This window comes from Lathyrus oleraceus, chromosome 7 (assembly GCF_024323335.1).
Source record: "Lathyrus oleraceus cultivar Zhongwan6 chromosome 7, CAAS_Psat_ZW6_1.0, whole genome shotgun sequence".
Lineage (NCBI taxonomy): Eukaryota > Viridiplantae > Streptophyta > Magnoliopsida > Fabales > Fabaceae > Lathyrus > Lathyrus oleraceus.
In genome coordinates, this window is record NC_066585.1 from 35,856,272 (window position 1) to 35,873,602 (window position 17,331).

A 17,331-nucleotide genomic window follows, 5' to 3' on the forward strand; every position below is an offset into this window, starting at 1 on the left:
AAAATCAGAGTCATCAAATATAGATATGAAGATACTTCTACCCCGACTAAGGGAGAGGAATCACCACTCTCAGAATCGCTAGACAAACTTATGGGGATATCGTTCATATTGGCTATGGAAAAGGAAATGTTTAAGATATGGAAAAGCTTAAGGTAATGATGGTATGACGAGAAAGGCAAAGTTAAAATAGGGGAGGGGAAGCTTTGTTCAAAAAGTAGCGATCACTCTGAGAAATATTCCTGAGAAGAAGAAGGAAAAATTTTCCTCAAAGAGAAATTGATTCTCAAGGGAAGCGAAAAGTTATCTCAAAGGTCGAAAACCATTATATTTAGATGAATGCAGCCAATGAGTCAGATCAACGAGAGCGAGAAGTTACAAAATCAACAATTGAATTTCTCATAGGAAATATAAACGAACCCAAGTGCACTAGGATGAAGTGGCCTAACATAAACTGGTCACCTAAAACCATGCATATGGAAAATTAGTGAAAAGTTTCAGTGATGGAAAATTATTATATGCGCTTTTCTCCCGTTAATTTTGCAACTGATCCAAATGTTCTCACTTCTCCCAAAGGACGGACACCGCTGCTAAGAGGTCGACCATGACTCTAAAGACTCTCCTAGCTTATTGACACCCGACAAATCCCTATAGGCAACTGTTTTGGGCTGGCCAAAGTGAAGGCCCTACCAAATTTAAGTCCAATCGAAACAATCCAACATAAAAAGTCAACACACATGAGATTCAAGATACATTTTTCACTATACTCATCTGGACTCTAAAATGACTTGAGTGTTGCAGTGATAACCTTGTAATCAACCATGCACCACCGCATTGGATCCTCAATCATCAATCAATGTCAACTCTAATTTAAGAACAAAACAATATATATATATATATATATATATATATATATATATATATATATATATATATATATATATATTGATTTTTAAATTTATTTTAATATTCTTTATCATTTTTAATTATTTTTAGACTACCAAAGTCAAAGTTTTTAATTTTTATCTTTAATAATAATTATATATACTTGTTCATAACCACATGTCTTATCTAAAATTAATTTATATTCCTAAGTCAAATGTTTGAAAATATATGGAACCAGCATTAAAAAAATAATTCTTTTTTATATCAGAAAGTGAAATAGTTGATTAATAGTCTAAACATAGATAATCTATAATAGTTAGTCAGTTATAGACATTTTAATTAACATAATTGTTGACTTATTTTTATCCATTGAATATTATTGTTTTTATAAATTATTATTCATAGTATTTAAATACATAGAGAAATATATAATATTTTTGTTTAATATTATAAAAGAATATTCAAAAATTTATTAAACTAAAAACCTCTTTGATTTCTATGAACGTTTTCAAAATTATAATATGTTTTAGTTTTATATTTGTTTTTATCAAATATATTATTTTTCAATAATCTTTGATTATAATTAAATGTCTATTTTAATTTTTATCATATATAATTCTTTTAATGACAAAAAAAAAAAAACACACACATATATATATATATATATATATATATATATATATATATATATAAAATTAATCTATATTTTTCATAGCTAAATGTTTAAAAGTTTGTGGAATCCACAATTAAAAAATAATTCTTTTACTCAAAAAGAAAAGAAAATTGATGATAAATAGTCAAATGAAAAAATTATTCTTTATTACATAATAGTTATTTTATTTTTTATAGTTAAATCTTATTTTTATGTATGTATACGTGTGAATCCTTTGAATATATATATATATATATATATATATATATATATACACGTAAATGCATTTTTTATCCCATAATTTTTATGATTTTTAAATTTTTAATCCATTCATTTTACATCACTTGAGATTTAGTTGATCCCCTTTCGATTTCCAATTTTGCATATGTGATGGTGATGATTGGAGATGAAAAAAATAGTTTTAATTATGTGGTATTAATGACTAGATTATTTTATCATTTAATATTATTTAATTAATTATAATTATATTTTAAATTAATTAATTAATTATATTTTTTAAAGCACGAGTTAACTTTATAAACATTAAATTCTATGTGAATAAAGCGATGAGGGACAAATAAGCTTGTAATAAACTGTTCATCATTTTCATTATTGCATGTTGACCCATCATACACCCAACTTTTTTCTTCAAGGTTGCTTTCCTCATTCCCCAACAACTTTTTCAGCTCGTGTTGGAATCGTGGTTTTATTTTATACCGTTGTAAAGTTTGCCTTAAATCACTGGAGCGTAAGACATGGCCATGCCAACATGTCAATTGATTCCTATTTCACACTCCAACAATTTCAAATTGAATTTATTATTTCAATAACGATAAACCTGGTATTTCTCTCTCAGACACACACATGAAGAAGATGAAAAATAGTGTAATCTTTTACTAGAAGAATTAAAAGTTTTGATAAGCAAATTCTTAGCAAATCACGCCAACCATTTTAATGATATGAACAAAGACACGTGACTCCACTAACTTCTCACATTAACAATAATTGTACCATACATCTAAAAGTGAATCTTCATGCATCTAACATGAACCATATTCTATTATAGAGTTTGATGTTGTGGTCATCCAAGCCAATCTAGTGGAAATAACACCGTTGAGCTCATCATCTTGATGTCCACAACATGATTTTATCTAGGCTATCACACTCAATCACAACATGCTTAAATCAGGAACAAAAATACAGCCTAAAATATTACACTGGAACAAACACTCATCCTCGATTTTTTGGGCAAAAATACTACCAAAAATAGAGGTATATTTCTTTGTGAAATTTTAAAATGAACATTAGTCGTTCTTCATTTGTATCCTTCCGATGAATAAGAGTCACACATCATTTTAATAGAGTTTCAATTAGTGTTTATATAACTTATTCAAATTAGACTTGCCATACACATTTGGGCTGGTAGAAGGTGTATGGATTGGGCCTTGAGCTAAGCCCGAAATCATATATTTTTAAATTTATATTAGTTAAATTCTAAAAAACATAATTAAAATTATTAATAAAATAATTATTCAATAAAAAATATTAAATAATAAAATAATTTAGTCATCAATGTCACGTAATTAAAAATATTTTTTTATTCTAATCATCGCCGTCACTTATGTAAAATTGGTGGAGGACCAACCAAATTTCAAGTGAGGTAAAGTTCAAAGACCAAAATGTTGGTTTTAGAAATAGAAAGATTAAAAGTAAAAAAAACATCAAAATAGAGAGACCATATTTTTTTAAAGCTTCTTGGAGTTTTGTCAAAAATGATTTCATAGCAGCTGCCTAAGATTTCTTTGAGAAAGGCATAATGCACAAGGCCATCAATAGAACTCTTGTCACTCTTCTCCCCAAGGATCCTGTTGCTAAAGTTATTAGAGATTACAAGTCCATTGCTTGCTGCTCCACCATCTATAAGGACATATATAAGATCACGTATGTTAGATTGGGAAAAGTTCTCCCATACATTGTCAGCAAAAGCCAAGTTATGTTTGTTCCGGGTCAGAAAATCCATGACCACATCTTGTTGGCCTATAAGCTTATAAAAAGGTACTCTATGAAAGGTTTCACCCCCGGTACATGCTCCAAATGATATCCAGAAAGCATATGACACTGTGGATTGAAAGGATCTTGAGACTACTTTAAAAGAGATAGGCTTCCCTAGGAGATTCATTGGTTTGATTTATGTTGGAAGTCACCACTATCACATACCAATTCAATATCAATGGTGTTCATTCCAAGAAGCTGGTTGCTAGAAGAGGATTGAGACAAGGGTATCCAATCTCCCCATTATTGTTTGTGATTATTATGGAGTACCTGTAGAGATAGTTCAACAAGATTCACTGTGTTCCTAATTTTAACTTCCATTCCAAATGTGAGAAGCTCAAAATCATTAATCTCAGTTTTGCAGATGACTTACTCTTGTTCTCTAGAGGTGATGCCAAATCTGTGGAGCTGATGATAATTCCATGAATTCTCTAAGGCCACAGGATTAATTGTAAACCTTCACAAGTGTAAAGCTTTTCATGGCAGCGTTAATGATCAAACCAAAAGTGATATTCATCATATTACCTCATATGCAAAAGGAAAGCTTCCTTTCAGGTACTTGGGCATCCCCCCTTACTACCAAAAAGCTTTCTACTTACAACTGTTTGGAGCTTGTTGAAAAGCTGGTTAATAGGATCAGGCATTGGAGTAATGCTCTCTTGAGCTATGCAGGCCATACCCAGCTTACTCGAAGTGTTATGTCAGCTATCACCAACTATTGACTCCAATGCATTCCTTTGCCGAAGAAGATCATTAAGAAGGTTGAAGCTATGTGTCGATCTTTCCTCTGGACAGGCAAGACTAAGGTTTCTCATAAATCTCCTGTGGCTTGAAAAAATATTTTTTAACCTAAGACTTTTGGTGGAATGGACCTTATTTCCCTGATAGATTGGAATAAAGTTTGTTTGTCCAAGCTGCTATGGAACATAAATGACAAAGCTGACACGTTATGAATCAGATGGATCCAGACTTATCATTTCAAGAAGCACATTCTACACATCGTGCCTGTTACTTATCAGTGCTCTTGGATTCTTAGGGTTGTACTTAACCTGATAAATGAGGTGTATAACATGTAAGCTTGGAAAAGCTGCCAATAGAGCAACAAATTTAACACTAGGAAGATTTATGAGGAGCTTAAGGGTGGTCGAAATAAGTTATCTTGGAGAAAATTATTCTATAATAATTTGGCTAGACCAAGAGCCTTGTACGTGATGTGATTGGCTTACCATGAGAGGTCAGAAACCAAGTAGAGGGTCATAAAGCTTGGCATGACCAATAATGATAATTGTGTCTTCTATAACCAGAAAGAGAGCCAGGAACACCTGTTATTCACCCGCTCTGCCATGCAATCAATTTGGAATCATGTTACTGCATGGATATGGTTCAACCATACTCATAGGGGCTTGAAGAATGAAGTTGATTGGGTTTTGACTTCTAGTAAAGGCAAGAATTGGCAAGCTAGGCTCCTTAAGGCGACCTTTACAGAAACTATATAAGAATGCTGGAATTTCAGGAATGAAAAGATTTATGGAAATAATATTGTGCATACGAGTATAGAAAAAAGAATTATAGATAATATTACTTATAAAAGTTGGGCTAGACCTAATATGAGAACACACATAGCTAATTTACTCTTGGGATGATTTATCTTTAGATTTCAGATTTTTTGTTGTGTTGATCTGTTGTGGATTGGATCCCTTTTGCGATCACCTTATACATATTGTTTTGGTTAATTCAATATTTTCCCTCTCCAAAAATATATTAATATTACAACAAGAGAATGACCTATAGTTGAAACAAATGAAATAATAAAAAATAAATATATTAAACTAAATTAAAAAATAGTATTAACAAAAGTATCATCAAAAAATAAATTAATACAACGTATCATATTAATAAAAAAATAAACAAGTAAAAAAATATATAAACGTGGTTTGGTTTGATTTTAAAAAATCAATCTGAAATCCAATTTAAATCGAATGATTTTTACAAAATGACATCCAAAGACATCTAATAAAATTTGATTTTTTGCAATTTGTAATTTTTTTTATTGGATCAGTTTAGATTTGAACACCCTTAACATTATGTAGTGACTTTGGAATTTAAAAGAGAATTTTTATAAAAAAAGTTTATATTTTGAAAGACTGTGCAAGATTTTAATAACGTCACATAATTTAAAATATTATCAAGATTTATAATTTGAATTTAAAAAAATCATATCATAAGCATTTATAAGTTTTAAAATAATTTTATATAATTATTCATTTTTAAAAATTTAAATAATTTAAGTAAATAACAAAAATAAATCACTACAACAAAGTCTCTAACATAATATTCTCAACTCCACATAAAAAATTATAAAAAAACAAAAAAAACATAAAAGATATAAAAATCTCTAAAAATATATCATGTTTCGATAAAAAAAAAAGTCGTATTATAAAAAGATTTTTTTAATATATATGGATGGAAATTCCGTGAAGTTTTAAAAAATAAATCATATTATCCTAACTAAATATCATTAAAAAAAATATATTAAATAAATATCTTAATTAAATACCATAAAAAATAGATGATGGTGATGAATTAACTTTTTATTTTAACAATGCATAATAATTAATCTTTATTTTAAAACCCAATTGAATACTTTCCCTAAAACTATATCACAATTATCAAATTCCATGAATTTGGATATTCCTTTTCTTAAGCAAAAGAAAACCTATAGATTAAAAACAAAAAGATACAAGAAACACGGGTCAAACCAATACCCCTTGAGAGAGTTTAACTTTAGGGGTACCTAACTTATCTAGCATGTAATGTTTAGCAATATCACAATCAACATGAGTAAATCGAAAAAACACTCTAAGATCTTAAACTTAAGTTAGCAAGTAAATCAACACAAAAATTATCTTCTCTAAAAATATTAGAGATGATGAAATCAATGAACTTAGTGAAGGACACACATAGTATAACTAATTAAAAAAAAAATTCATAAGTTTTCAAAATTAGGCAAATTTAGAGCCTTTTATGACTCCATTTTAGAACCAATTCACCACTTCACATGTAAGAACACATTCACTTTTTATTTTATTTTATTTGTGAACAAAATGTTATTCCAATTGGAACAAACGAAAATTCCGATATGTTCCATTTTTATTGTATCCATTCAAACGACAATTCCTTAGTTGTCAGAAGCTGTTCTCTCAACTCTACAACCTTTCACATGCATGTGTTTCGATATGGATAATCCATATTTCCACACTTCTTGCAGCTCCAGCTACCTTCAGGAAAAACTGGGAGTGACATAGGACTCCTAATCATGAAATCAAGGATAAATATATATTAAACTTCATATAATAATCAAGAAATTGTGAAAAAAATAATCATAAACATCTAATTAATCACATGTAAAAATAGTGTTCATTCAGTTGAATAGGTTGATAACCATGAATAGTTCATATACTCAACTGAATTAGTCATATTTTAAAAGTGATTACACGAGTGAATCATTATTAATATATTTAAGATGATAGATCACTAAAAAATTATTGAAATATTGGTGAAAATACTTACAGGCTTAGGAACTCGACAATTCTTTATATTGCATTTAGTTCTAAATGCAAAGTTGACATTTTCACATTGAGGGCAGACCCAATCACCTTCCAATATAACTTTCGGCCCTACATAAATAATTCAAAAAGATGACAATTTATTTTTCTGTTTTTCTTTTCTTGATTGATGCGAGTTTAAACTAAAAGAGAATTAATAAGTAAAATATGATTCAAATACCTTTAATACGGAGTTTGTGAGATCCAGAATCCTTAGAAAATTCAGAATCCTTGTGAGATTTAGAATTATTGCGAAATTTAGAACTCTGATGAGATTCAGAATTTTTGGAAAATTCAGAATCATTATGAATTTCAGAATCCTTTATTGTTAGTCCTGCATCACATGGAAAATAATCTTGAAAACCATAACCATAAGGAATGATGTGAGGCCTTAGATCGACAAGAATACATGATTCAATAATAAGTTGGTTAATATGCTTACATATTTGAATTTTATATTTCATACCTTAAATTTATATTTATAGATAATGCATTTTTATAAGAAAACGTTAAATTAAATTAAATTGCCTTTTTAAATAAATCATAAGTTATTTTCATAATTTATTTTCATAATTTATTTTCAAAAAGATATAAAAATAAATTGAAAACAGTCACAAAAACTTTTGTCATAAATTGCTTTTATAAAATTCTCTAAATAGTTCTGCAAAAACTTATGTCAACATATAAACACTTATAACAATTTAAACTTCTCGATAGGAATGAAACAAAATTAGAGAAGTGTTTAAAAACTACAAGTGTGTGTTCATCTGCAAGAGCAAGAAGACTCAGAGAACTTAGTATGTGTATAAAATGTTTGAATGGTGAGGGCTTGCTCATGACGGTGAGAAGCCTTGTGCGGTGGTTTTTTAGGCTCTTTTAAGGACCGGTCCACGTGAGGTGACATGTCTTGTAGGTAGTCGGTGCTATAAGAGTTGCAGGTGGGCAGTTAGAATAGTCGTGTGTTGTGGCTACCGGGAGTGTGGTGCTCCTTTAGGTTCCGGAAGATGTGTCAACTTAGAGTCTATCATTTATCCCCTTAAGGGATGATGTATTTATAGGGGTATCTCGGACCTAGGATCCCCCCCCCCCCCACCGCGCGCCCCCTACATGGTCTTAATTGCTTCCTCTTACTATAGGAGGTTATTGACCACCTATATTTATGAGTCAGTGGCGTCTTCCTCTTACTTGACCCTCACCTTAGATCCCGCCTGGGCGACACAGTTGTGGGGCGAGGGTGCCCTAGTCTAGGATTTTAACAAATATAACACTACACAATCCTTCAAGCACGAGGACTTTTCTTTTAAGGGCGGAGTGTTTAAAAACTACTTCCACTCTTCGGAATGCACCCTTAGCCCTATTGACAATTTCCTCGACTAAGAACAGTCTTCTTTATGGGCGAGTCCTTTAGCTAAAGGCATACGGAATAGAAAAGGAGTCCTTCGGTTATAATTCTTGCTCAATGATCCAGCTTCTAGGTATCCCCTACTTAACTGAGACATGTCCTCCCGAGATATCAATAAATCACCCTACAAATGTGTTTTCCTTCATTTAATGTCATCAATGGTGGTATATTCTTTGAAAACTTCAAGCATTAACAATACGTGTCTGTAGCCTGCAGAGTTTCATAAAACCCTGAGGGGACTCAGGGAGTTTTCCTATAACGCATTTTCCCTTTCACATTTTGTCTTATTTTCGGTAATTTCACTCGTGCCATTTCCTCTCGTCCTCCTTGCGAAGCTTTCAACTTCTTCTCAAGTACGGATTTCTTCCTCTTTCGTAATCTCTTGTAATATATTTTTAGAAGATCTATTTGGAATGGGTGCCTCTGTGTTAGGGATAGGATTTATAGATAGGTAATTCCTTTCTTGTGGTTGCGAAGGTGGTGGTGACTCCTTTTTGTTCTAATGTTTTCTCAGGAACAAAATGTCTTCCTCATTCGTCGTTCCCAAAGGTGCGAGTGACTTTGTCTCCACTTATATTTCCGAGGAACAAATTAATCCCTTTAGGTCGGGAGTGGATGTCTCTTTCTCTAGGGATGAAGATCGGGTCATCTTGGAGATTTTGCTACCATCGAAGAGGGTGACCTCGCCCATCTCCTTCAACACCCATTCTTCGTATCTTTACTTTTATCCTCCCTTTATTAAGGACACGGGGGTCCTTTTTCCGCTTTCTGCTTTTTCCATAGATATCCTCAAGGTCCTCAATATGTCTCCATTTCAATTGTTTTTGAACATCTGGGGCTACGTTAGGGTTTTCGAGATGGTGTGTGAAAGGCTAGACATCAACCCAACTACGGGGGTATTTTTCTCCTTATTTGCTACCAAACCAGTTAAAGGTACCTGGGTAACCTTGAGAAATCGACCGGTAAAAGGTATTTTTACCTCTCAATTTAATAACTATAAATATTGGGAATATAAGTTTGTCCAAGTGAGGAGTGAGAGGATTCTCTTGGAATGTTGGGTATTTATAACACCCCTTCTTTCTGTTATCCTATATGGATGAACGAAAGATAGTTATAGACTATGACTGGGTGTTCATATGACTTGAGTAGAGAAGGATCATTCACTTTCTATGGTAGTTCATAGTTATGGAGTGCCAGGAAGTAATTAATTTGTGGCGGGGAGGTGGGAGCACCTTGTCGCCTATATGATAAACAGATTTTGTTTTCTCTTTGTTTACGAGCCCTTATATTATTTTTATAACCTTTGTTTTGTTTATGAAGACCAAATGGAGAAGACCTCGACCAAAGAGTCCAGTGAGAGATGGGAGAAAATCAAGTCTGCCAGTTCAAGAGCTAATACTCCAACAAGACACCCCAGGGGTTTTACCCTCAGTGGGCACAAGAGCGCGAAAAAGGCCTCGACATTGGGGTTACCAGAGGCTAAGGCTCAAAGGTTATGAGAGATATGTACCTTTCTATTATTGTTCAGGTGACAGATCTTACTGGAGGTGAGATTCATATGCTCTAGTGGAACGATGTTAGTCTTGACCTCATCCGCTTTAAGGGTTTGCACCTTCATTTTTCTAAGGAGTTTCTTGTTGAGTATCGATCCCTTTATTCACAATCCTCTTCGGCCATCATGAATGTGAAAGATACCATTTTACTTAGAGAATTGATGCTTTAGGATGTCGAACAAGAAAGGTATAACAAAGTTGTTGGCGAACTAGAGGTGAGGCTCTAGGAACAGGCAAAGGCTTATAATGAGAGCCAACGACTAATGAAGTTCCTCCATTAAGATGAGGAAAAATAGGGGAAGAGGTTGGAGGATTCTCAGGTCAAGGCCAGGGAGATCTATGCTGAGAAAAAGTATCTACAGAACTCTTTGGATGATGTTCTCCTTCACCAGAAAGGTTTAGAGAATGAGGTACCATATTTGACCGATGAAGTTGTGTCTGTTGCTGGCGTATACTTTGAGCATGCCAAGGAGAAAGTCATATTTTTGTACCCCACTATATTCCTAAATGCATTAGTTCCTTTCAAGGTCGTGAGAGGCGAGGAAATGGTGGTCGAGGAGGCAACAACTTCTCCTGAACTTGAGCATCCTCCTACTAATGAGAAAGGTGCGGTCTGGGAGGGCGGTAAGCTAGAAAGTCCCCATCAGGAGCATGTTGTAGTGGAGGAAGAACCTCAAGGAGAATGTATTCATTTTTGTGGATTTTTGTCTTTTGTTCCTTCTTTTATTGTATTTCTTTTGACCCTTTAGAGGGCTTTTGTAATCACTTGGAACAGATGGTGCCCCTATGGGGGCGCCTTTTATGTTAGTTTTATTTACCATTAATTATTCTATTGTTTTGCATCTATTGTTGTGGCTGGCTTTGAGATGGCAAGATTCTCTTTTCAAGGGGGTATATTACTTTTAATTTCCCTTATGGCCGGTAAGGACCCAACCTTGAGGATCCATCGTAATTGACTCAATCGGCGGTAAGGATGGAATCCAACGCATGTAATTGCCTCTATGGGAAGAAAGGATTATATTTTGGGGATCCCACACATGTAATTGTCTCTATGGATGGAAAGGATCACATCTATGGGATCCAACGTATGTAACTTCCTCTATGGACGACAAGGATTCCCTCTCGGGGATTCGGTCTATGTAATTGCCTACTTAACCTTTATTTCTTTGGCTCCATCGTGTTCTCTAAACGTGATCCTCAGGGTTAGATACCCCTTTACTTGAACCTGTTCTCTTGAGAATTTGACTAGTGATCCTTTGAAAGGCTTTAAGTCTTCAAGATCGAGACACAATTTCTCAAATGCGTCCTAATACAATATGTCAACAGAGCTTCCGTGATCCACTATAACCCTTTTAATCTCACATTCTTTGCATTTAATCGAGATTACCATGGGGGCATCATTATGTCGATGGATGCCAGACAGACCCTTCTCTTGGAATACAATCAAGTCTTCTGGTGCTTCCATGTTCTTGACCTTGGGGAGGTTTTTGAAGTTCAGAATCTGGCAGGCATATCTTTTGCGAGCGAAGCTAGTTTCCCTTCCACCAACGAATCCTTATGCTATTGTGTTAAGTGTGTGATGCATCACTTTATTTCCCTTGCTCTGAGATGCCTCTTTGGCTTTGTTTGACCTAGGGCTTCCAGCGATTTCTCGCCCGCGGAGGTTACGTCTCTCTGTCGGGTTAGATGGGTCGCTCTTCACATATTTTTTAAGGTGTCCCTTATGTATCAACTTTTTTTATTGCTTTCTTGAGTTGGTAGAAATCCTCGGTATGATGTCCCTTGACTCTATGGAACTTATACCACCTTCCAAGTTCAGGTTCCATCATCTTGGCCTTGGGAGCAGGTTATATTAGGATGTTGTGCAGGTGGAGTACCTTGGGCCATATCTATTATCAGCGGGTATTCAGATACATGAAACTTTCCACCATTTTACCCATTCTTTTGAACGTGGATTTGTCCTTCACGAGAGAGGTGTAATTGTTTTCCTTGGAGGATGTGAGCTCTTGGCACCGGGGACACGTTATTTGATGTTGTGAGCTTTCTTTTCAGCATTATTTTCCTTGCCTTTGATGTAACACTCAACCCTGGCAATTACCTCGACCAATGTGAGTGCCAACTTAAGGGCGAGGGACTCATTGAAGTGTCATTCCTTTAATCTATTTTCGAACTCCCCTACGAACATTTCTTGATTCATAGGTACTGTCTTGATGGTAGCCTCGTTGAAATAGGCGAGGTAGTCTCTCAACAATTATGATGGGCCTTGGAGAATGTTAAACACGGTAGTGGTGGGCGTTTTCTCGTAGGACTGGCAGAGAGTTATTGTACCACATTCCTTACCAGCTCTTAGTAGCTATAAATGAAAGCACAAGGAAGACCCATATACCATATGAGGGTGCAATCTCTGAAAATTCTTGAAAATAACTTACATTTCAGAGAGTCTAGCACTCCTTTGTATGTTGATGGTGGCTACGTGCTCGTAGGGATCGATGCGTTCGTCAAACTTGGCCTAGGAGGGAGTTTTGAAACCCTCAGGAACAGGAGCCCCCATATTTCATCTGAGAGTGGTTGAGGATCTAGCAGCTCAACTCTTCCGGTGGATTGACTTCTTTTCGGCGCTGTCTGATGTTATGGACGTCAAGTTCCAACATCCGATTATGGCGTCGTAGTTCGTCCATCACGGCGCGCATCTCCGTTGTGGCGTCAGGATCAGTACTACCTGTGATTTCTTCCGATGTTGAGATGGAGCTCTCCTAGCAACCATAGTTGAGGGTGGCTAAATGGAGGAATGAAGGATCACATCAGGAAGGATGACGGTGATGAGAGAATTTGTGGCCCGTGTTAGTTTTACCAGGGGCCCACGGTGGGCGTCACTGTACTGGTTAAAAAGTATACGTGTGTATGCAAGCCAGGGAGACTCGAAGGTCTTATTAGGTGTATAATATGTTTGGGTAGTGAGGGATTGCTCATGGAGACGAGAAGCGTTGTGTGGTAGTTTTTTAGGCTATTTTAGGGACCAACCCACGTGAGTAGAGAGGTCCTGTTGGCGGCCTACGTTACAAGATATGCAGGTTGGCGGTTAGAATAGTCGTGTGTTGCGGTTACCGGGAGCGTGGTGCTCCTTTAGGTTGTGGAATATGTGTACGACTTAGAGTTTGTCCTTTATCCCCTTGAGGAGTGGTGTATTTATAGGGGTCTCTCGGATATAGGGTTCTCTCCCCATATGTGGTCATAACCACTTCCCTCTTACTATGGAAGGTTATTGACCACCTATATTTTACGAGTTAGTCGCAACTTCCTCTTACTTGACCCCCACATTTGAGGGGGCCCTTAGGCGAATCCCTTAGATCCCTCATAGACGACACAATTGTGGGGCGAGGGCGCCCTAGTCTAGGATTTTAATAAATAGAATAAAATATATATATATACATATATATATATATATATATATATATATATATATATATATATATATATATATATATATATATATATTCAAGCCAACTCACGATCCAATCGAATTGAATTATACATGGATCAAATTAAAGTGAATCTTAACTGAAACTCAATTCATTTGATAAACGGAACAAATTAATTTCCAATCCAATTTTAAATTGTGCTCTAGTTGGCTTAATTTATTGTCATCCTCTAAATATCTCGTTTAACAGGTTTTTTTAATTACTTTATTTGATTCGATAATATTAAATTTACCTCCAAAACTTTCAGATGGGATAAAGGGTTTTGCTCCAAAGCTTCCAGAGGGAATAGAGCTTCCAGCTTGAACAGAGGTTTTTGGTCCAAAGCTTCTTGGTGCCATAGTTCCATTGCTTCCATATGAGATAAAGGAAGGTATTGATCCAAAGTTGATTGGTATACCATGTGGTGGTGGTGGAGGAGTCGCGACACCTCCATTATATGGACTCACAGTTTCAGTAGCCTGAAATCAAAATTTAAGAGGATCGTAATCACAAATTCAATATTCATATAATATATTTTACATGCTATGGAATAAAATGATATTTTTTCTGATCATTGTTATAAATAAAAATTCATTTTTTCAGTTTAATTGAATAACAAATATGTTGAATTTATATACATATCAGATATATCAGTTATTCAATAAAAAACACTTACCAAAATCCTTATCGGAGCTACAAATGACTTCACTGTTGGAGATCCAGATGATTTTGGGGTTGGAGGTCCAGATGGTTTTGGGGTTGGAGGTCCAGATGGTTTTGGAGCACCACAACATTTTCTATTGCAAGCAATTCGAAAAGCAAAATTTAAATTCCCACAGGTAGTGCAAAGCCAGTCTCCATCTTTTCGTATAACTGATAACATGAGAAAAAACTATTCTCTTATAATTGTAATTTGTAAATAATCAATTAAAAAGAGTGAATTAAGATAAGTGTGTTAGAGAGTCTAATATTAACACTCCTCGTAAAACAAACTTATCATTAAATTGAAAATGTGAATGAAAATGATAACTATATTTTAGATATTAAAAATTATTTACTGCAAAATTTATAAAACTTTTGACATATCTCAATTTGTAAAGAAAACCAACCTTTGCATAACCACTTTTATTTTCAATACAAAAGAGTTAATTGCAAACAATAAAATGGGTTACTTAGATGTTAGACATATAAATTGTGTTCCCAACAAAACAACACATCATGTAAATGTAACATAATTGACATATAATTGTCTTTTGGGTCGTGCAAGACAGACTACCACATATGATTCAAAAAATTTAAACGGATAAATTATGATTATAAAGGGACTCAAAAAATATTTATTATGGTTAAACCATAACAAAATATGACTCCTATTTTTTTTTCGAGATTTTTACCTATCACCCATATACTTAAACCGGACTCCCTAATTTTTCATAATATCCAAAATACCTTTGTTGAAATTTAAATAAAAAAGAACGCACAAAAAATTCAATAGTGCAATTGAAAAATACAATAATGCATTCTAAAAAACCTAATATGCATTTTTACCGGATTAAAAAAAAATAGGTGGAAAAACTTATCATTTTTTTTTTCAAATACGATACTTCATATTGGGTAAGTCTATAAAAAACGAAATTAACACTACCGAATTTTAAAAATTCAGTAGTTCATTTTGAATAAAAATAAAAATTAACACTATCGAATATTTTGAAAAAACTGAAAATAACTCATAGATTTTTTGAAAAATACGGAAGTATATTTAAAAAAATCGATAAAGACTCATAGATTTTTTGAAAAATCTGATAAAAACTCATAGATTGTTTGAAAAATCCGGTAAAAACTCATAGATTTTTTGAAAACCCGTTAAAAACTCATAATTTTTTTATAAAAAATGTAAGAAAACTCATAGGTTTTTTGAAAAATCCGATAAAACTCATGAAATTTTCCAAAAGTCCAATAAAACTTCATCAAAAATATGATAAAAACTCATGAAGTTCCACAAAAATCCGATAAAAAACTTAGAAATTTTCGAAAAATTTGAGAAACAAATAGTTTTTAAAAACGTAAAATATTATAAAGAGTATTATGCTAAAAACACTGCTACTAAGGGGGTCGAGTTTAAGTGTAGGGACGACAGGTAAAAATCTTTAGTTAAATCATGGACACCCAGGACCTTTGAAAATTTAAGGCGGCCCTAAATTGACATAGTACACAACAAAAAAACCCTTAAATATTTTTAAAAAATATTCTAATTTTCCTATTTAAAAATAAATAAATTGTAATTGACATCTACAAATTAGGGCCGCATAATTTATCCTTCCAAAGATATGCAATAACATCATAGTCAAAATTAAAGGTTATTTCAATCACCATGAGTTTAAAATAGTGGCTAAAAGTCAAAATCGTAAAATTAGCGCCGATTATAATAAAATGAAATATGAACTATATGTTGCAAAATTTATCAAACAACGAAAAATAACAAATAATATTTACCATTATTTCGGGGCCTCTTAGATCCAAATGAAGTTTGATTATCGTTCTGGAAGGAAATTCATAAAACACAGAAAAAAATAAGAGAAATAATCAAACTATCAAATCAGGAAATGATAAACATAATAGAGCAATAAATAAAGATGATTTTACTGCGCATGAAAATGAAAAGTTAACTCACCTTCAAGAAAGCCATTAGAAGGGTTTGCGAGGCGAGGGAGAGTGATGTAATAATGAGAGATAAAGAGACAACTTAAAGACGCCGCTGTATTGAGAGTATTTGATTTCGTTATATAGACCTGCAATAACATAATAAATGGAGTGGGCCGAAGATTCTTAAACTCGACATTGGGCTTAAGAATTAATCTGTCTTTAAAATTTTGGATGTCCTATGCAAATTATAAATTTAAAATCATATATATATATATATATATATATATATATATATATATATATATATATATATATATATATATATATATATATATAGATATATATATGACAAGACATTTTAAAGATTACATCAACAAAAATTATAATAGAATTATAGCACAGGTAGTATACATGAATCTTTCACTATGAATTCGGTATTTTTGAACAAATGTGTATTAAATCTCCATTTTATTCATAAATATTTTTGCACTATTAATATCATTTGCAAATCCAAATGAACTATATTTTCAAGCGAGTAATCAAATATTTTTCTAATTCTATGATTATATTATCTAATAAAAATTCAAAATTTTCCGTCTCATGATTGGCTAAAGATTCATCTTCACTCTTAATATTTGGATTATTATCTTACTCAACTATTTGAGATAAAACTTCTTTCATGTTTGAAGCATGTGTTTTACTTGCATATTCCCACAATAAATTTAATGTGTTTATGACAATAATAGTTGATAGTTTAACCTTTCATATTATCTCTTAAAATCTCTAATTTTGGCGGAATGGGTGAATAAAGAGGTGTTGTGAAATAGAAATGTTCAATCACACCAATTTTTTTGATGTGTGGAATAAATAATAATAATAATTAAAGTAAATAATCTCAGGTAAAGTTAATATACACATAGGAGAATGTTAAAAAATACGCACGAGCAAAAAGAATAAGATAAAGTGATAAGTATGCAAAGAGTTTGGTTACTCAACTCAATTAAACCAATCTACTCTTGGGGAGAGATAAGCTCTCCAATTAACTATACTTCAAAATTTATTACAAAATATTACGAATGAGTTA

The 17,331-nt window shown here is 33.1% G+C and overlaps 1 protein-coding gene across 1 annotated transcript; it reads right to left on the reverse strand.

Moving 5' to 3' along the window:
- Window positions 1-6,518: 6,518 nt before the first annotated feature.
- On the reverse strand, window positions 6,519-16,388 carry LOC127105316 (ranBP2-type zinc finger protein At1g67325). Its single transcript, XM_051042492.1, has 7 exons — window positions 16,276-16,388; window positions 16,098-16,143; window positions 14,281-14,477; window positions 13,858-14,083; window positions 7,373-7,525; window positions 7,157-7,263; window positions 6,519-6,896 (listed from the first exon to the last, which is right to left on the reverse strand). Exons 1-7 carry the CDS (start codon window positions 16,288-16,290, stop codon window positions 6,867-6,869), a joined length of 774 nt encoding a protein of 257 aa, XP_050898449.1. The 5' UTR covers window positions 16,291-16,388; the 3' UTR covers window positions 6,519-6,866.
- Window positions 16,389-17,331: the final 943 nt, after the last annotated feature.

Excerpts from the sequence above, each read along its gene's own strand:
- LOC127105316 (XM_051042492.1), bottom strand. Across the intron at positions 14,478-16,097 it reads TAAGAGGCCCCGAAATAATG|TTATACGAAAAGATGGAGAC; the intron begins GTAAATATTATT and ends TCATGTTATCAG. Across the intron at positions 7,526-13,857 it reads CCCATCTGAAAGTTTTGGAG|GACTAACAATAAAGGATTCT; the intron begins GTAAATTTAATA and ends CATGTGATGCAG.